Here is a 13,152-nt window from a genome sequence, read left to right on the forward strand (position 1 = left end):
ATAACACTACCTCATTCTTCTTGTGTCTAAAATGCCTCTGCTAAGGTCTTGTTGCTTGGTGTGGCAGAGTTCTAGCATTCTGAGCATACTTCCCAATAATTGCCTGGGAATTAAGCATAGACCCTTAGAGCAAAATTGCTGCTAGAACGGTAGGATTGGGAGTTTTCTGGGAGGAAGGCAAGGATCCCTTGGGAGAAGCCCTCCCCCAGTGAGGCAGAGCTGGGCAGGTGCCCCAGTGGTCATTCAGCATCTGGGTGCCTGCCTGAACCCCATTCCCTATCCCCTCTTTAGCAAACCCTTTTACTAGAGTTAGCACAGAGCTCATGCACTGGTATCTGAGTTTTGATAAATATCAAGTTAATTTTTCTTATGATGCCCTTAGGAACATTCGCAAATCTCCCCCATTCCCAAACTTTACCAATGATTTCTTCAGGAGCATTGCAACAAGATAGTTTTTATCTTTTAGGCCAAATCTATACACAGTTTTGTTGTCTGGGACCAGTCAGTTCCAAACCAACCGAGATAGTTCCAGATAAAAACAGTCACACCATCTGTTTATAGACATCTTTTTAATGTTTTACTTTAAAACAAATAATCTCAGTAAAAGAGAGCCAAGGAAATTACATTTTAATGATAGCTTGAAATGGATATGATATTCCTGATTTATTTGTTTTCAGGAAACAGACAACTGTATTGTCATACTTGACTTTTAGAACTGCTCACTTAAATGCACATAATTATATTAAATTAAGTTTCTTTTACAAAAACACAACCAAGTCATTTAAGGCAAAAAATATCAGCTTCTGGGGAGATAAGTTAATATTTATGACACTTTTCTCAAACTGGTTGAATGAATGATTCATTAACTTAGTTGCAAAGGTTTCACCCTTTCTTATATTTTGCTTTGCAAATGGGCATAAGACTTAGTCACTTTGTGCCTGATTTTCCCTCTACTAGACCTGTTTACCTGCAAATTAGGAACTTTCAGAATCACTGAGTCAAAGGGAGGTGAGAAAGGCACCTTAGAGCAGGAGATAGACTTGAAAACTCAAAGTGTCTTACTTTAAACAAAACTTGCAATCTACAGATACTCATTGAGTTGAACAAAATGCAAACATTTAGCTCAGACATAGCAAAAACCTTAGCTCCTAGAAAGGGTGTTTGCAGGTAAGTGTTAGCGCGATCAAGCCTGCGTATTGAACTTGAGCTGGGAGCACATGGCTACTTAGGGCTCCTACCCTGTGCCCCAAGACACCATTTGGGGTTGACCAACGGGGCTTTGCTAAGTGTAAATGGGAGACCCCCCTCTCAGCAACACAGAGAGTAACCCAACAGACAAAACCCTAGAGCTCTCACACATTACAGCTCTCTGAACATCCAAGAATTTCTGTGCGTGAGTAAGGTGGACACAAAATGGTCATGGCTTCAGTGGAGTTTTTCACCACACGGTTCATCACGTCTTGCTATGGTTAAGACCTCAGTGACGCGGTGAGGTTTTGTTTCTGTGTCTTTGCCTTTAGCAATGCTGGATGAACTGCACTGTGTTTGAGGCCCACGGAGGCCTGAGGAGGGGTCCCCAGTACATTCAGAATTTCTGCTGCCAGTGGGGTCTGACCCAGGACAGAGTGTGTCCAAGAATCACTGCTCCCTGAAAGCTGCTGCCTCCCACCTTTTCCTGGAGTCATATTTGGAGAGAGCCCGCCGAGGGCAGGCGGGTACCTGGCTGTTGGTCAGTGGAGTGTGTGTGTGTGTGTGTGTGTGTGTGTGTGTGTGTGTGTGTGTGTATGTGTACAACCTCCTTGGGAGGCTGTATCACAACTTCACGTTGAGTGGAGACATGGGTAGATGAAAAGCATTTAATAATTGACTAAAATCCTGTTTCTTTCAGAAATGAAAACAATTGCTTTAAAAGCTTGACAAAACCTTTCTAACTGGAGTGTAAAATTTAGACTCTATGTTCCGTGTGCCTCCAGCAGCTGAGAAGATTCTGAATCACACTCTCCAGGGGAGTGTGCCGGAATCCAGGTGGGTGAGAAGAAGAAGCTGTTAACATTTCAGAGTTTATCAAAAGGGGCAGAGATTTTAAAAGGCTGAGAAGCACATTTTAGGTGGAGCAGAGAGGGGTGGTTTGCTTGGGGATGGAGGCTGGCTAAGGCCCGGTGAGCTCCTAACTGGAGGCAGGGAAGGGCTGAGCAGCTAATGGAGAAGAGAAGAGGGGAGAGCCCAGGGTGGACGGAGCTGGCTGTGGGAGAGAGCTGGGCGGGCTTGGTGGGGTCAGTCCCCTCCTGCCTCGGGACAGCCATCCACACCCCTGCTGTTTTTCCTGGCTGCTGGCGGAGTTTTCCTGGAGGCAGCACCATGCCCGGGGAATATGCTTCTTGAACTCTTTCTGGGCTGGAGTTGAGTTGAGCTGAGGTTCTGTTCTGTTATCCTCACCATGGCCGAAGTTCTGCCGGGCTGAGCGGGCCACCCTGGTTCCGACAGGCCGGCAGCATCGCTTGCTCTCGGCCGACGACGTCTTTGGTTTGGTTCCCGTGCTCTTTTGGCTGCTCCGATGTGCGGTCCAGTGTTCTGATGTGCGGCCCTGCCGGGCTTCCCTGCCCTCCAACTGTGCATGTTTACACCAGGAAACGGGACCAGTAACTTCAGATTTGGGGCAACAGTCTTGGGGAAAACGGAGAATGTTCATGACAGTATAAAAAGTAAAGCACGTTTAGCTGTAGCCTTTCCTGTGCAAAATGTACTACATAATAGCAAAAACCATTCAGGGCCTCTTAAAAAATAAATACCTTGCAGAAGTCTCTGTTTATATATAAGAATAAGGGATGTTTAGGTAGTTGGAGTCCCTACAATATTCATTTTCTAAAAAATCGGATACTTTTATTTTGGTTTGTCTCTCTCCCCTTGCCATTTGAGGGGGACATCATCTTCTTTTAACGTCACCTACTTCCTGGTGTTGTGTCTGGATTCATTCCAAGCCTCCCCCAGCAGTCTCACTCAAATGTCCCATTCTCGGGGACCCGGCCTGTACCTCAGCTTAGCGGGATCAGCTTGTAGTCACTCCCCTTTGTACAGGCAGCGTCTGCCTGGGGTGGCTCTGCTGCGGGGGGATGGCCCCCGCACACTGGCCCTTCCGCTGGTCAGTGCCTCGTCGCCCATGTGTGAAGGTGATTCGGCCACAGGGAATAGTGCCCAGGGAGTCAGGGTGCCGAGCAGTCAGTCCGTTTGCCCCACTGGCCCTGAAGGTCATTATATGCACATCGGCTACTTGAACAACATTCTCGTCATAAAGAACAACATAAGCGTGGTGTGCAAAGCCGCGTGCCACACGCCACCTCACGGGAAGCACGCGCACGGACATTCCGACGACGTTCATAATACAATGACCGGGTAGGAATGGGCTGGCAAATGCATCTTGAGATAAGCAGCCATTTCTATTCCCAAATTCTGCTTTACTCGGTACCTTGTTAGCAGCTGTTGATGATAGCCATTGTGTTTTGAAATATACATTATGGCCTGATTTTGGAAATGTATATTGTACTTAATCACGAAGCAGAAATTCCTGCAATCTGAGGGTGGTTACTCCCGCTTTCAGATCTTCGAACTGGTCTCATCTTGACATTCTTATACTCCCCGTGGCATTAGCAGTGTTCCATTTCTCAGGATGCTTAACTCAAGGTACGTCCCTAAATGGGGGGCTTCATGTCGCTGTACCCTGACTTTCAGCCATCCCTAAACATGCATTTTCATGCAGTTAAAAGATAAGGGGCTTCCACGCCACCAATCGGGTTCTTTCCGATTCTCACTGTTTAACCTCTTAGAAGGGCTTTCAGAGTAGTTCATGCAGTGCCGTGTGTGGCTGAAGAACCGCTATGCCTAGAAGGAAAACGAAGGACTCATTTCAGCTTGACGGGCGGCAAGCTGAGGACATCTACACTTTCTCCGGCCTTACAGACGCTCTGAGATGACCGCGACCTGCCGGGCCGCAGAGAGTCCGATGCACACGCGGCTGCCCTGGCCGCCTGCGGCTCTGCCTCGAAAGTGTCCGTCTCGGTCTCTTCAGGACCCACCTCTTCATCAGTTATAAACAATTTGGATTCCCTCCACTTGGGGTAAAAATCCTGGCTGCCTCTGGAGCCACTTGATTCGCTCCCTGAAAGCTGCACCTGCAGTTCCTCTGTCGACCTGATCAGGTTTTGTACAGACAGAGACTTGCCCAAGTCCCTGGGCACCACGGGGCGGACGGACAGCAGAGTTTCTCCTCCTGTGTCGAAGCTTTTCCTTGGAGAGCGGTCCTTGGCCAGACTGGACTGCGCGGCCCGGACACCTTCCTTGGAGGCCACAAGGCAGGTGGAGACGTCGGAGACGCTTTCCTGGAAGCCTGCGGGGTTCGGGTGCAGGGCCTCTGGTCCCGGCAGCTGCTTGCTGGCCGGGAGAGGGGGCGGGATCTGTAAGGTCACTGGCGCTGCTGGCTTGGGGGCGGCAAGTATTTGGTTTGCGATGCTGTTGGGGGCCCCCGCTGCTGAGCCGTCACTTTGACTCACCGGCACCTGCGTGGCTTGACTGTGCATAGTAGGGCTGAGCGCATAGAAAGTCTGAGCGCTGAACTCGTTTGGCGTCAGAATGAGCTGCAGGCCCCCAGAGATGTTGGCACTGGCCGACCTGGACGAGCAGCCGCTGTTCTGTGCGGAACTGGACAGGTCTTTGCTGTCCACGGGGCTGTGATAGTCGGATGTCTGTTCACATTCAAAGGGTGGGACCTGGAAGGAGGCCAGAGTGAGGGCGGAGGCGGAGCCCTTCCGGAGGACCTGCTGGTACATGTCGAGCAGGCAGTCCAGCTTGGCCTCGATGGACTGAACCTAACGTGGGAAAACAGGGTCGCGTGAGCATAGCCTGCCATCCGGAACGGGCTCCACTTCTGGGATTGAACAGTGGAGGCCAGGTGCGTCAATACCACTGAGTACTGAGTACGCAGTGCAACGCAGCCCTGGCCCTCGTCCCACCCGAGCTCGGACCGCCTGGCGGGGGGCAGGGAGCAGGGGCCGAGGAAGGGTCAGGAGGGGCGCTGTGGCCTCTGCATAGTTCCCATCAGACCCCTGCCCCAGCTCTTTAAAATGGACAGCTGAGGTTTGCAAAGGCATCTGAGCGCCGGACAAACGTAACGTAAGGCCTTCCAGGCCGATCCGTGAAGACCCTCTGGGACTCTACATTAAGAAAACACTAAGGAACTCATTCTATAATGAAATCAAGACTTTATCAATCTAGGTAATTCTGAATTCAAAAATAAAGGTACAAAATGCTTCAGAATTGGTACTTGGAATATACATGATTAAGATGGGGGAGTGATTTGATTTCTGGCAAATTGTACGAGAAGCTACAGTCTCAGGTTTAACAAACATTCCAGGTACATGTTAGTCATAGTGAGGTTTTCTTTTTTTTTTAAAGAGCGACATAAAAGGCACACAATGAAAAATAACCAAAGCACAAATAAAAAACAGCTATTTGTTACTTGTTGCAAATCCGTATCTTCCTGTTCAAGTATTAATTGATGAGATGAAATGTTCTATTCCTTGTATGGAAATGAAAGTGCTTTAGAGAACACTGTCTAGGCCCAAATAAAATTTCATTTCATTCTCTCGTTCTTGGTTTCATTCCTTTTAAAATATATTAATCATGAAAATATATCCAATTGCCTATAATCACTTATGGTTAAAAAATATTCTGGCCAACAAGTTAACCCGCGTGGCTGAGCATACCTGTTTTTCGACCTTGACCACGCGGCCCAGCATGCTGAGGTCATCTGTGGTCTCGTGTTCTGCTGGCATTTTCTCTCGACTCTTCTTATCAGATGTGATTTGCCCTTTTCCAAGGATTTGATCAACACTATCAGAGAAAGAGGGGATCTGATTATACGAGAGCTGAGGATGGAGGAAACCCTATGCCAGAATGAAATGTCTTGAAAAGCTAAAGACAATTTTCTTTAACTTATGTAAGAGGAAATACAAATGAACTTGTTCCAGCTGATGTGCTGAATTCCCGAACATGAGAATTACATACACATGCGACTAATTTTCTCATGATTTTGGTATGTGGTGAAGTCACTTAGGGCAATCTTCTGTAGGCAAAATTGTTCTCAACTAAAAGTAACTGTCCTGTTTCCATCTCTGACCAGACATTTCCTGAATTCAACTACTTAAAATACCACAAAATCATAATTCTGATTACTTCATGTTACTAAAACAGATTATTCAGTGAACATTTACTGTACATCTGATAGGTGGGAGAGAAGCAGATAAGAAAGCTATCATCTCTGTTTCTGTGGAATTCTTGTTGAAGAATATACACCACATGAGGTGGAAACTTAAGATTAGTTCTGAAAATTCTGCAGCAGTTCACCTTTATAAAAACCCTGGGAGCCATAGATGGTTCTAGTAAAGGACTTGGAAGCCCATGGCCACCTAGGCAGAGATTGTAACCTGAACACAGGATGACTTAAAACAATTTCCAAGGAGACTTGATCCGCCTACATTGGAATTACTTTCTCCTTTTTCGTGTGTTCTAGGATTGAATTATCAGGAGTTACTGACAGGTATCGACTAATCCAATCCTCATGACAACCTGGGAGGCAGGTGCTCATATTATCCCTATCTTTACAGATAAGGAAATGGAGACACTGTGTGTATGGTTGGAGGCTTTTAATGCTTGATTGACATCTTTGAATAAAACCTATGTTGAAAGCAAAGTCCGGGTGTCCATGAAAAATTAGACATACGGGATTCAAGAGTTTTCTCTACAACAGAACTTCCTCTCAGTTTTTAATGCTATTCCTTTACAGCAATTAACATTTTAATCGCTTACCGTGTTTGGAGGCTTTTAATTCTACACAACATGTCCAGATGACCAGCAGAATACTGTTCAATAACATCCTTTACATCATATGGGCGTAATGTTTCCTTAAACTTCCGTTTCGCAACATGAAATTTCATAATTCTGTAAAAGCAATGTGTTACATTTTAATCTTCATAACTTCACTAAAGGAAGATATCCAAATAGCTTTCTAGTAAATATAAATATAAAACCCTCTGGGGAAAAAGTCGAATTATTTTAGGCTTCTACAGAAATGCACATAAAAGCCTGAGATTATAGCGGACAATTTAAGAATATCTCATGTGAGGCATACATACCTTGAGCGAAGAAAAACACACTAAAAAAGAGACTAGATTTTAAGTGCTTTACCGTTTTAACTTCCATTGAAACTGAATTAAAACCACAGTCTAAATGCAATTCCACTTTTCCATGTGGCCCCTTGAAGTCTGAGATAAAACACTCAGAGACTGCACCCCTTAAAAAGTATAAAGGTTGTTAAAATGACCTTTTATAGAACTATATGCATCTTGAGATGCAGATATGTCTGCAAAGCTTTTATTCTCTCTAGAGAAATGGACATTTGTATAGATATTTATGAAAATCTTGTTTCACAAATTATTTCTGCAGAATACTGCTCATTTAGCCAGCCAAGTTCCTTTTGTTTTAAACATAACACATTTATCAACTAAGCTTGGATGTTTAAGGTTTTCAGAGACAGATATCTCTTTTATTACAATGCTTCCCCCAACATGGACCTCACATTTTAAAACAATATTTCATCGATAAAGTCTATGATGCCATAAATAGCTAAGCTGCTTAGATAACCAGTTACTGCAGTAACATATTATTCCTGAAGAAAGCAGGTAACAGTTTAATGAGTATGCAGTCTTATTGTAGGTAAGTGTTAAGTCTTTTGGTGTTTTTTCAACTATTAAATGGCTCATAGACTTGTATTATCACATTCATGGATCCCAGGTTGTTAATCAGTCAGCTGGGCTCTACAAACCAAAATTGATTGTCCCTTGGTGGAAAGTGGGTGGAATAGGACCATGTATAGAATTTAAACAGAAAATACTCACTACCTAGCCTAAGTGATAGCTGATTGCAGGGAATCCAAATTGTTTTATTGGCTAAAAAGCCCCATAAACCCCATCCTATAATTGTATTATTAACTTCAAGTGAATTGGACTCTTAATTATTCCTGAACCATTTATCCATAATATTCTCGGTCCCTCTCTCTGCCACAATTTCTCCACCCACCTCTTTATTCAGGATAGGTTTTTTGTTTGGCTTTCTTAGTTTTTGCAAAGACATTTAAGCAAACTTCTTCAGAGGAAATATGTTTGAATTTAGTTTCTTAATATTTAGCTTTAGCTTCATTTTTTTAAAAACAGCATTTAGGTTTCATTGTGGCTCAGTCTCCTCTAGTGAAAAATTGAGAAAAGTAACAAAATAGTGTATCCTATGAAATTCTGGCCTTGAGTGATTGTTTTTTAAATACATGTTTCCCCATACTAGATTGTCAGCTATGTGCAGGCAGGGGTGGGTCTCTTATGCAAAAGTCAGTGCTTAATACAATCTTGAGGAAGAAGAACAAAGCTGGGGACATCATGCTGCCTGACTTCAAGCTATAGTACAAAGCTACAGTAATCAAAACAGCATGATACTAGCACTAGAACAGACCCATAGATAATGGAACAGAAATAAAGACAGCCCAGATATAAACCCATACATATATGGTCAATTAATATATAACAAAGGAGACATGAATAAACAATGGGGAAAAAACAGTCTCTTCAATAAATGGTGGTGAAAACCGGACCACTAACTCCATACACAAAAGTAAACTCGAAATAGATTAAAGACCTAAATATAAGACATGAAACCATAAAACTCTTAGAAGAAAACATAGGCAAAAATCTCTTGAACATAAGCATGAGCAATTTTTTTCTGGACACATCTACCAGGGCAACGGAAATAAAATGAAAAATGAATAAGTGGGACTACATCAAACTAAAAAGCTTCTGTACAGCAAAGGACCCCATCAACAGAACAAAAAGGCAACTTACAGTGTGGGGGAACATATTTGTAAATAATTTACCCAATAAGGGATTAACATCGAAAATATATAAAGAACTCACACACCTCAACACCAAAAGACAACCCCATTAAAAAATGGGTGGAGGACCTGAACAGACACTTCTCCAAAGAAGAAATACAGATGGCCAACAGGCACATGAAAAGATACTTCACATCACTAATTGTTAGGGAAATGCAAATCAAAACCACAGTGAGATATCATCACCTCACACGAGTCAGAAGGGCCACTATCCAAAAGAAAAAAATTACAAGTGTTGGCAAGCGTAGAAAAGGGAGCCCTCCTACCCTGTTGGTGGAATGTCAACTGGTGCCACCACTGTGGAAAGCAAAATAGAGGTTCCTCAAAAAATTAAAAATAGAAATACCATATGACCCAGTCATTCTACTTGTAGGATTTTACCTGAAGAAAACAAAATCTCTGATTTGAGAAGACATATGCACCCCCATGTTTATTGCCACATTATTTACAATAGCCAAGATATGGAAACAACTAAAATGCCCATCAATAGATGAAATGGATGAAGAAAAGGAGGTACATATACACAATGGAATATTCAGCCATAAAAAAGAGAAAGATCCTGCCATTTGTGACAGCATGGACCTAGAGGGTATCATGCTCAGTAAAATCTAAAAAACAAAATGAAACAAGTGAATAAAACAGAAGTAGACTCAGAGACACTGAGAAGTGACTGGTGGTTACCATGGAGGAGGAGTTGGGGTGGGTGGGTGGGGAGGGTGGTAGGGATAAAGAGGCCCCAAATTTCAATATAATATAAATTAGTTACGGGGATGAAAGTACAGCGTAGAGAATGTAGCCAATGTTTCTGTAACATCTGTGTTGACAGTAGCGACACTAGTTGAGGTGAGGATTTAATAGTGTGTGTATCTGTCAAATCACTATGCTGTATATTTGAAACCGATATAATATTGTTTATCAATTATACTTCAATAAAAAATTAAATAAATCACCTCAGATTCAGAAACAAGTCAGTGTTTAGTAAACGTTAACTATTGTTACTCCCTCTGTTCTTCAACGTCGTGCACTCAGGCTTAGCACAACTCCGGGCACAAAGTAGCCAGAAACACTTGTTGAATAAGAGGAGGAAGGAAAGAAAGAGAAAAAGAAAAGGTGTTCCAGTCTGTGTAATGTTAAGAATAAAACCAGAAGAAAAGCTAATGTAACAGCCAGAACCCGTTGTTACTTATCCTCAGAGTAGCTAATGGTGCCTGGGTGGGCAGGAAAAAAGGGAAATTGTCTTTATTTATCCATAGGTGGTTCTGCTTGTTGAAATGGTGGTTTGTATTTTCACTGGTATTACCATTTGTTACATGAAGGACTTTATATGCCTTACCTTTCATAGCACTTAAGTGACTCGCCCCCAGACAAGCCACTGGTATGAAGAAAGCCAGGACCCCCACCCCAGGTCTACCTGGTTCTCACACCCACATCATCCGGTTTCCCACAGCATCAACTCTGGAGTTGCTGAGAAGACTGACTGGCACCGTCAGCAGTTTTTCTCTTGCCCGTGGCAGCAGAAACCACCCTGCGTGCAGGGCGCAGCTTTGGCCTAAGTTGGTGTGTTCCCCCCGCGGCAGCTCCGGCATTTGCGGTCGGTGGCTTGTCTGCCCGGCAGCGGACACGTGTGCCTCCAAACTGAAGTCTGTTTGGCCCTGACGGGCACTGCCCTTGCTTCCTGATAGAGTTATGTGAGTTTTTGTGGTTGTTTCAAAGTGACAAGCTGCTTTTCTCTTTTCCTTCCAAAAATACTTTAACAGAAGCAACAATTTGAAGGTATTCAACAGACAGTATTACATTCTCGCTCTCACTCATATTTTATGCAAACCTTATATAATTTCATGTTATTTACATAATTTACTGTTTATGAGCTAGCTTATGCAAAGAAAAGCCAAATTAAAAGGAAACCCATGTTTTATAGTTGCAATTAATATTTATAATTTTGGTTTGTAGTGTTTGCCAATTTCCGTGGTGTAAATATTCCTACTGTAGCTGATTTCACGCTGTCAGTGGGACATCACTGAGGGAGAGCCTGTCCAAGGTCATGCCTAGGAAGAGGCAGGTTATCGCTGATGCCAACACCTGTGTGCTGTTTGCTAGATACTTGGACTTCTGGCTGCAAGGTGAAGGGGTGGAGCGCTAACCCTTAGAGGCTGGCAGGTGGGAGTGAAGACTCCACATCTTGATTTGCCCTCGGGCCAGTCTCAAGGGTGTGGGTCTCCACCCTCCAAACATAGCTGGGCATAAATCTGGAATGACTCAAAGCCTAGAGGAGGGGCAAAGCTTTTCTCCTGTAAAGAGCTAGACAGTAAAGTATTTTATGTTTTTCAGGTCTTATGGTCTCTGCTGAAACCATTCAGCTCTGTGGTGTTGCTTGAAAACAACCCCAGGCAGTGTGTAAGCGAATGAGTGTGGACATGCTCCAGCCAAACTCCACTACGAGAACAAGCCCTGGGCTGGGTTTTGGGCCCCCATCATAGTTTGCTGACCCCTGGTCTAGATAAGAAGGGCATGAGGAAATGCCTTGAGGCCAGGAATAAAGAAAAGCCTGAGAGGTGGCCTGGAGAAGACGCAGAAGACACTGGCGACCTCCCACATGCTCACAGAAGAAGCTTCATATGATCTATGTATTGCCTGGTAGAAAGGGGTGTTTGAGCAAGTCATTCTAAAGTAAATTTACATTTAAAGTTTAAGATGATAATAATGCCAGACTTTACGATACAGCGCTGTGAGAATGGTACTGTTGTCACCTCTATTCTGCAGATAAGGAAACTGCTGCTCAGGTTAAGTAACTTGCAGGGGGTTAAACAGCTAGTAAGTGTGGAATTGGGATTTAAAATTGTATTATTTATTGTTTCAAAATATTTTAAAATTTTATTTTTAATTTCAATTAAAAAATTAATTAGTTAATAAGTATTTATTTATTTTTAAAAATTGAAGTTGAAATTGGGATTTGAACCCGTCTGGCTCTAGGGCTGGGTGCTTAACCACAATATTGTACTGTTGTCTTAATTAAGATCTTATGTTTTAACACAAAATACCAACAACAGAAAAGATAGTTTGATAAAATGGGGCTCTTCTTGCTCACATGCGCCTGGCACGCAGTAGGTGCTCAGTGACTGTCCTGTCCTTGCGGGTGTGGTTGGACGGTCCTTTGAGTGGCCAAGCAAAGGCTGAGGGGTGGGTGACCTTCTGGCCTCTCCTCCTGAGGAGGGTACATGGTCCTGGCTGAGCCAATGGCACTGAGGCCCGCGGGAGCCCCGAGGTCAGTCCCCTCCAAGGGCCGGGGGCGGAGCGCCGCCGGAGGGCGGGGCAGCCTTGCCACGCACCTTGAGCGAGGGCCTCGTCTCGAGGCTGAAACAAGTCTGTTCCTAGAATTTTCCAAGCACCCAGAAATACCAGCAAAGTTACATTCGGGGTGGAGTCTCTCTCTTTATGCACACAAACATGTGCGCTTACAAGGAAACGTAGGTGCATGTGATCCATTATATGAGTTATACAATCTTGCAAAAGTCTCGTTCCAGTCCTCCAAATCGGGAGCCCTGTGGCCTATGAATATGCAGAGATAAGAACCATCGGAAAACAGAAGCGGCGGTGACTCTGCCCCACCAGATGGATGGACGGGCCCGGCCAGGAGCCAGACGCCGCGCAGGGAGCAGAGGGCACGGGGCCCGGGGGCTGGGGAGGCCGCTGGCGATGGAGAGGCTTGGCCGAGGCCTCCCCTTGGGCTGCTCGCTGCAATCCGGCGGCGAGCTTTAGAACATGCCTGTGCCTGGGTCCAGAGATGTCACAAAAGTCTTCAGGGATTATAATGTGCAGCCCGAGCTGAGAACTACTGAAATGGAGGTGGGCCTGGGGGGCCGGCCAGGAGGATGTCCACGCTCCCTGACCCCATGCCGAGAAGTGACGGTAGGTTGCACATGCATCTTCTAAGTTACACACATCACAGCCCTAGGGCAGGTGTCAGTGTGCACGGGTGGCAGGCCTCCAATGCGAACCCAAATGCCTGCGGGCACCCCCTTGCCTGGGTGAGGCCTGACGGGTCATGCAGAAGTAGTCACGAAGGCCGTGAATCCTTCAAAGACTCCCTGGGAAGGGACAGGGAGTGCCGGGTGACTGGTGCATTCGCTCAGCCACCGAGTACTTCCTGAGCGCCTCCCGCGGGTGCT

General features: G+C 44.8%; 1 protein-coding gene across 3 annotated transcripts in view; it reads right to left on the minus strand.

The window, feature by feature from the left end:
* Positions 1–554: 554 nt before the first annotated feature.
* Positions 555–13,152, minus strand: part of KCNQ5 (potassium voltage-gated channel subfamily Q member 5) — a 455,253-nt gene continuing 442,655 nt past the window's right edge. For all 3 annotated transcript variants that reach the window (XM_073225085.1, XM_073225083.1, XM_073225084.1), the window contains 3 exons: positions 6,859–6,990; positions 5,757–5,883; positions 555–4,859 (listed from right to left, as the gene is read on the minus strand). In XM_073225085.1, the coding sequence (XP_073081186.1) occupies positions 3,897–4,859; positions 5,757–5,883; positions 6,859–6,990 (1,222 nt within the window). In that variant the 3' untranslated portion in view covers positions 555–3,896. The remainder of the gene's footprint in view (positions 4,860–5,756; positions 5,884–6,858; positions 6,991–13,152) is intronic.

The sequence above is a fragment of the Manis javanica genome, chromosome 16, assembly GCF_040802235.1.
Source record: "Manis javanica isolate MJ-LG chromosome 16, MJ_LKY, whole genome shotgun sequence".
NCBI classification, from domain to species: Eukaryota; Metazoa; Chordata; class Mammalia; order Pholidota; family Manidae; genus Manis; species Manis javanica.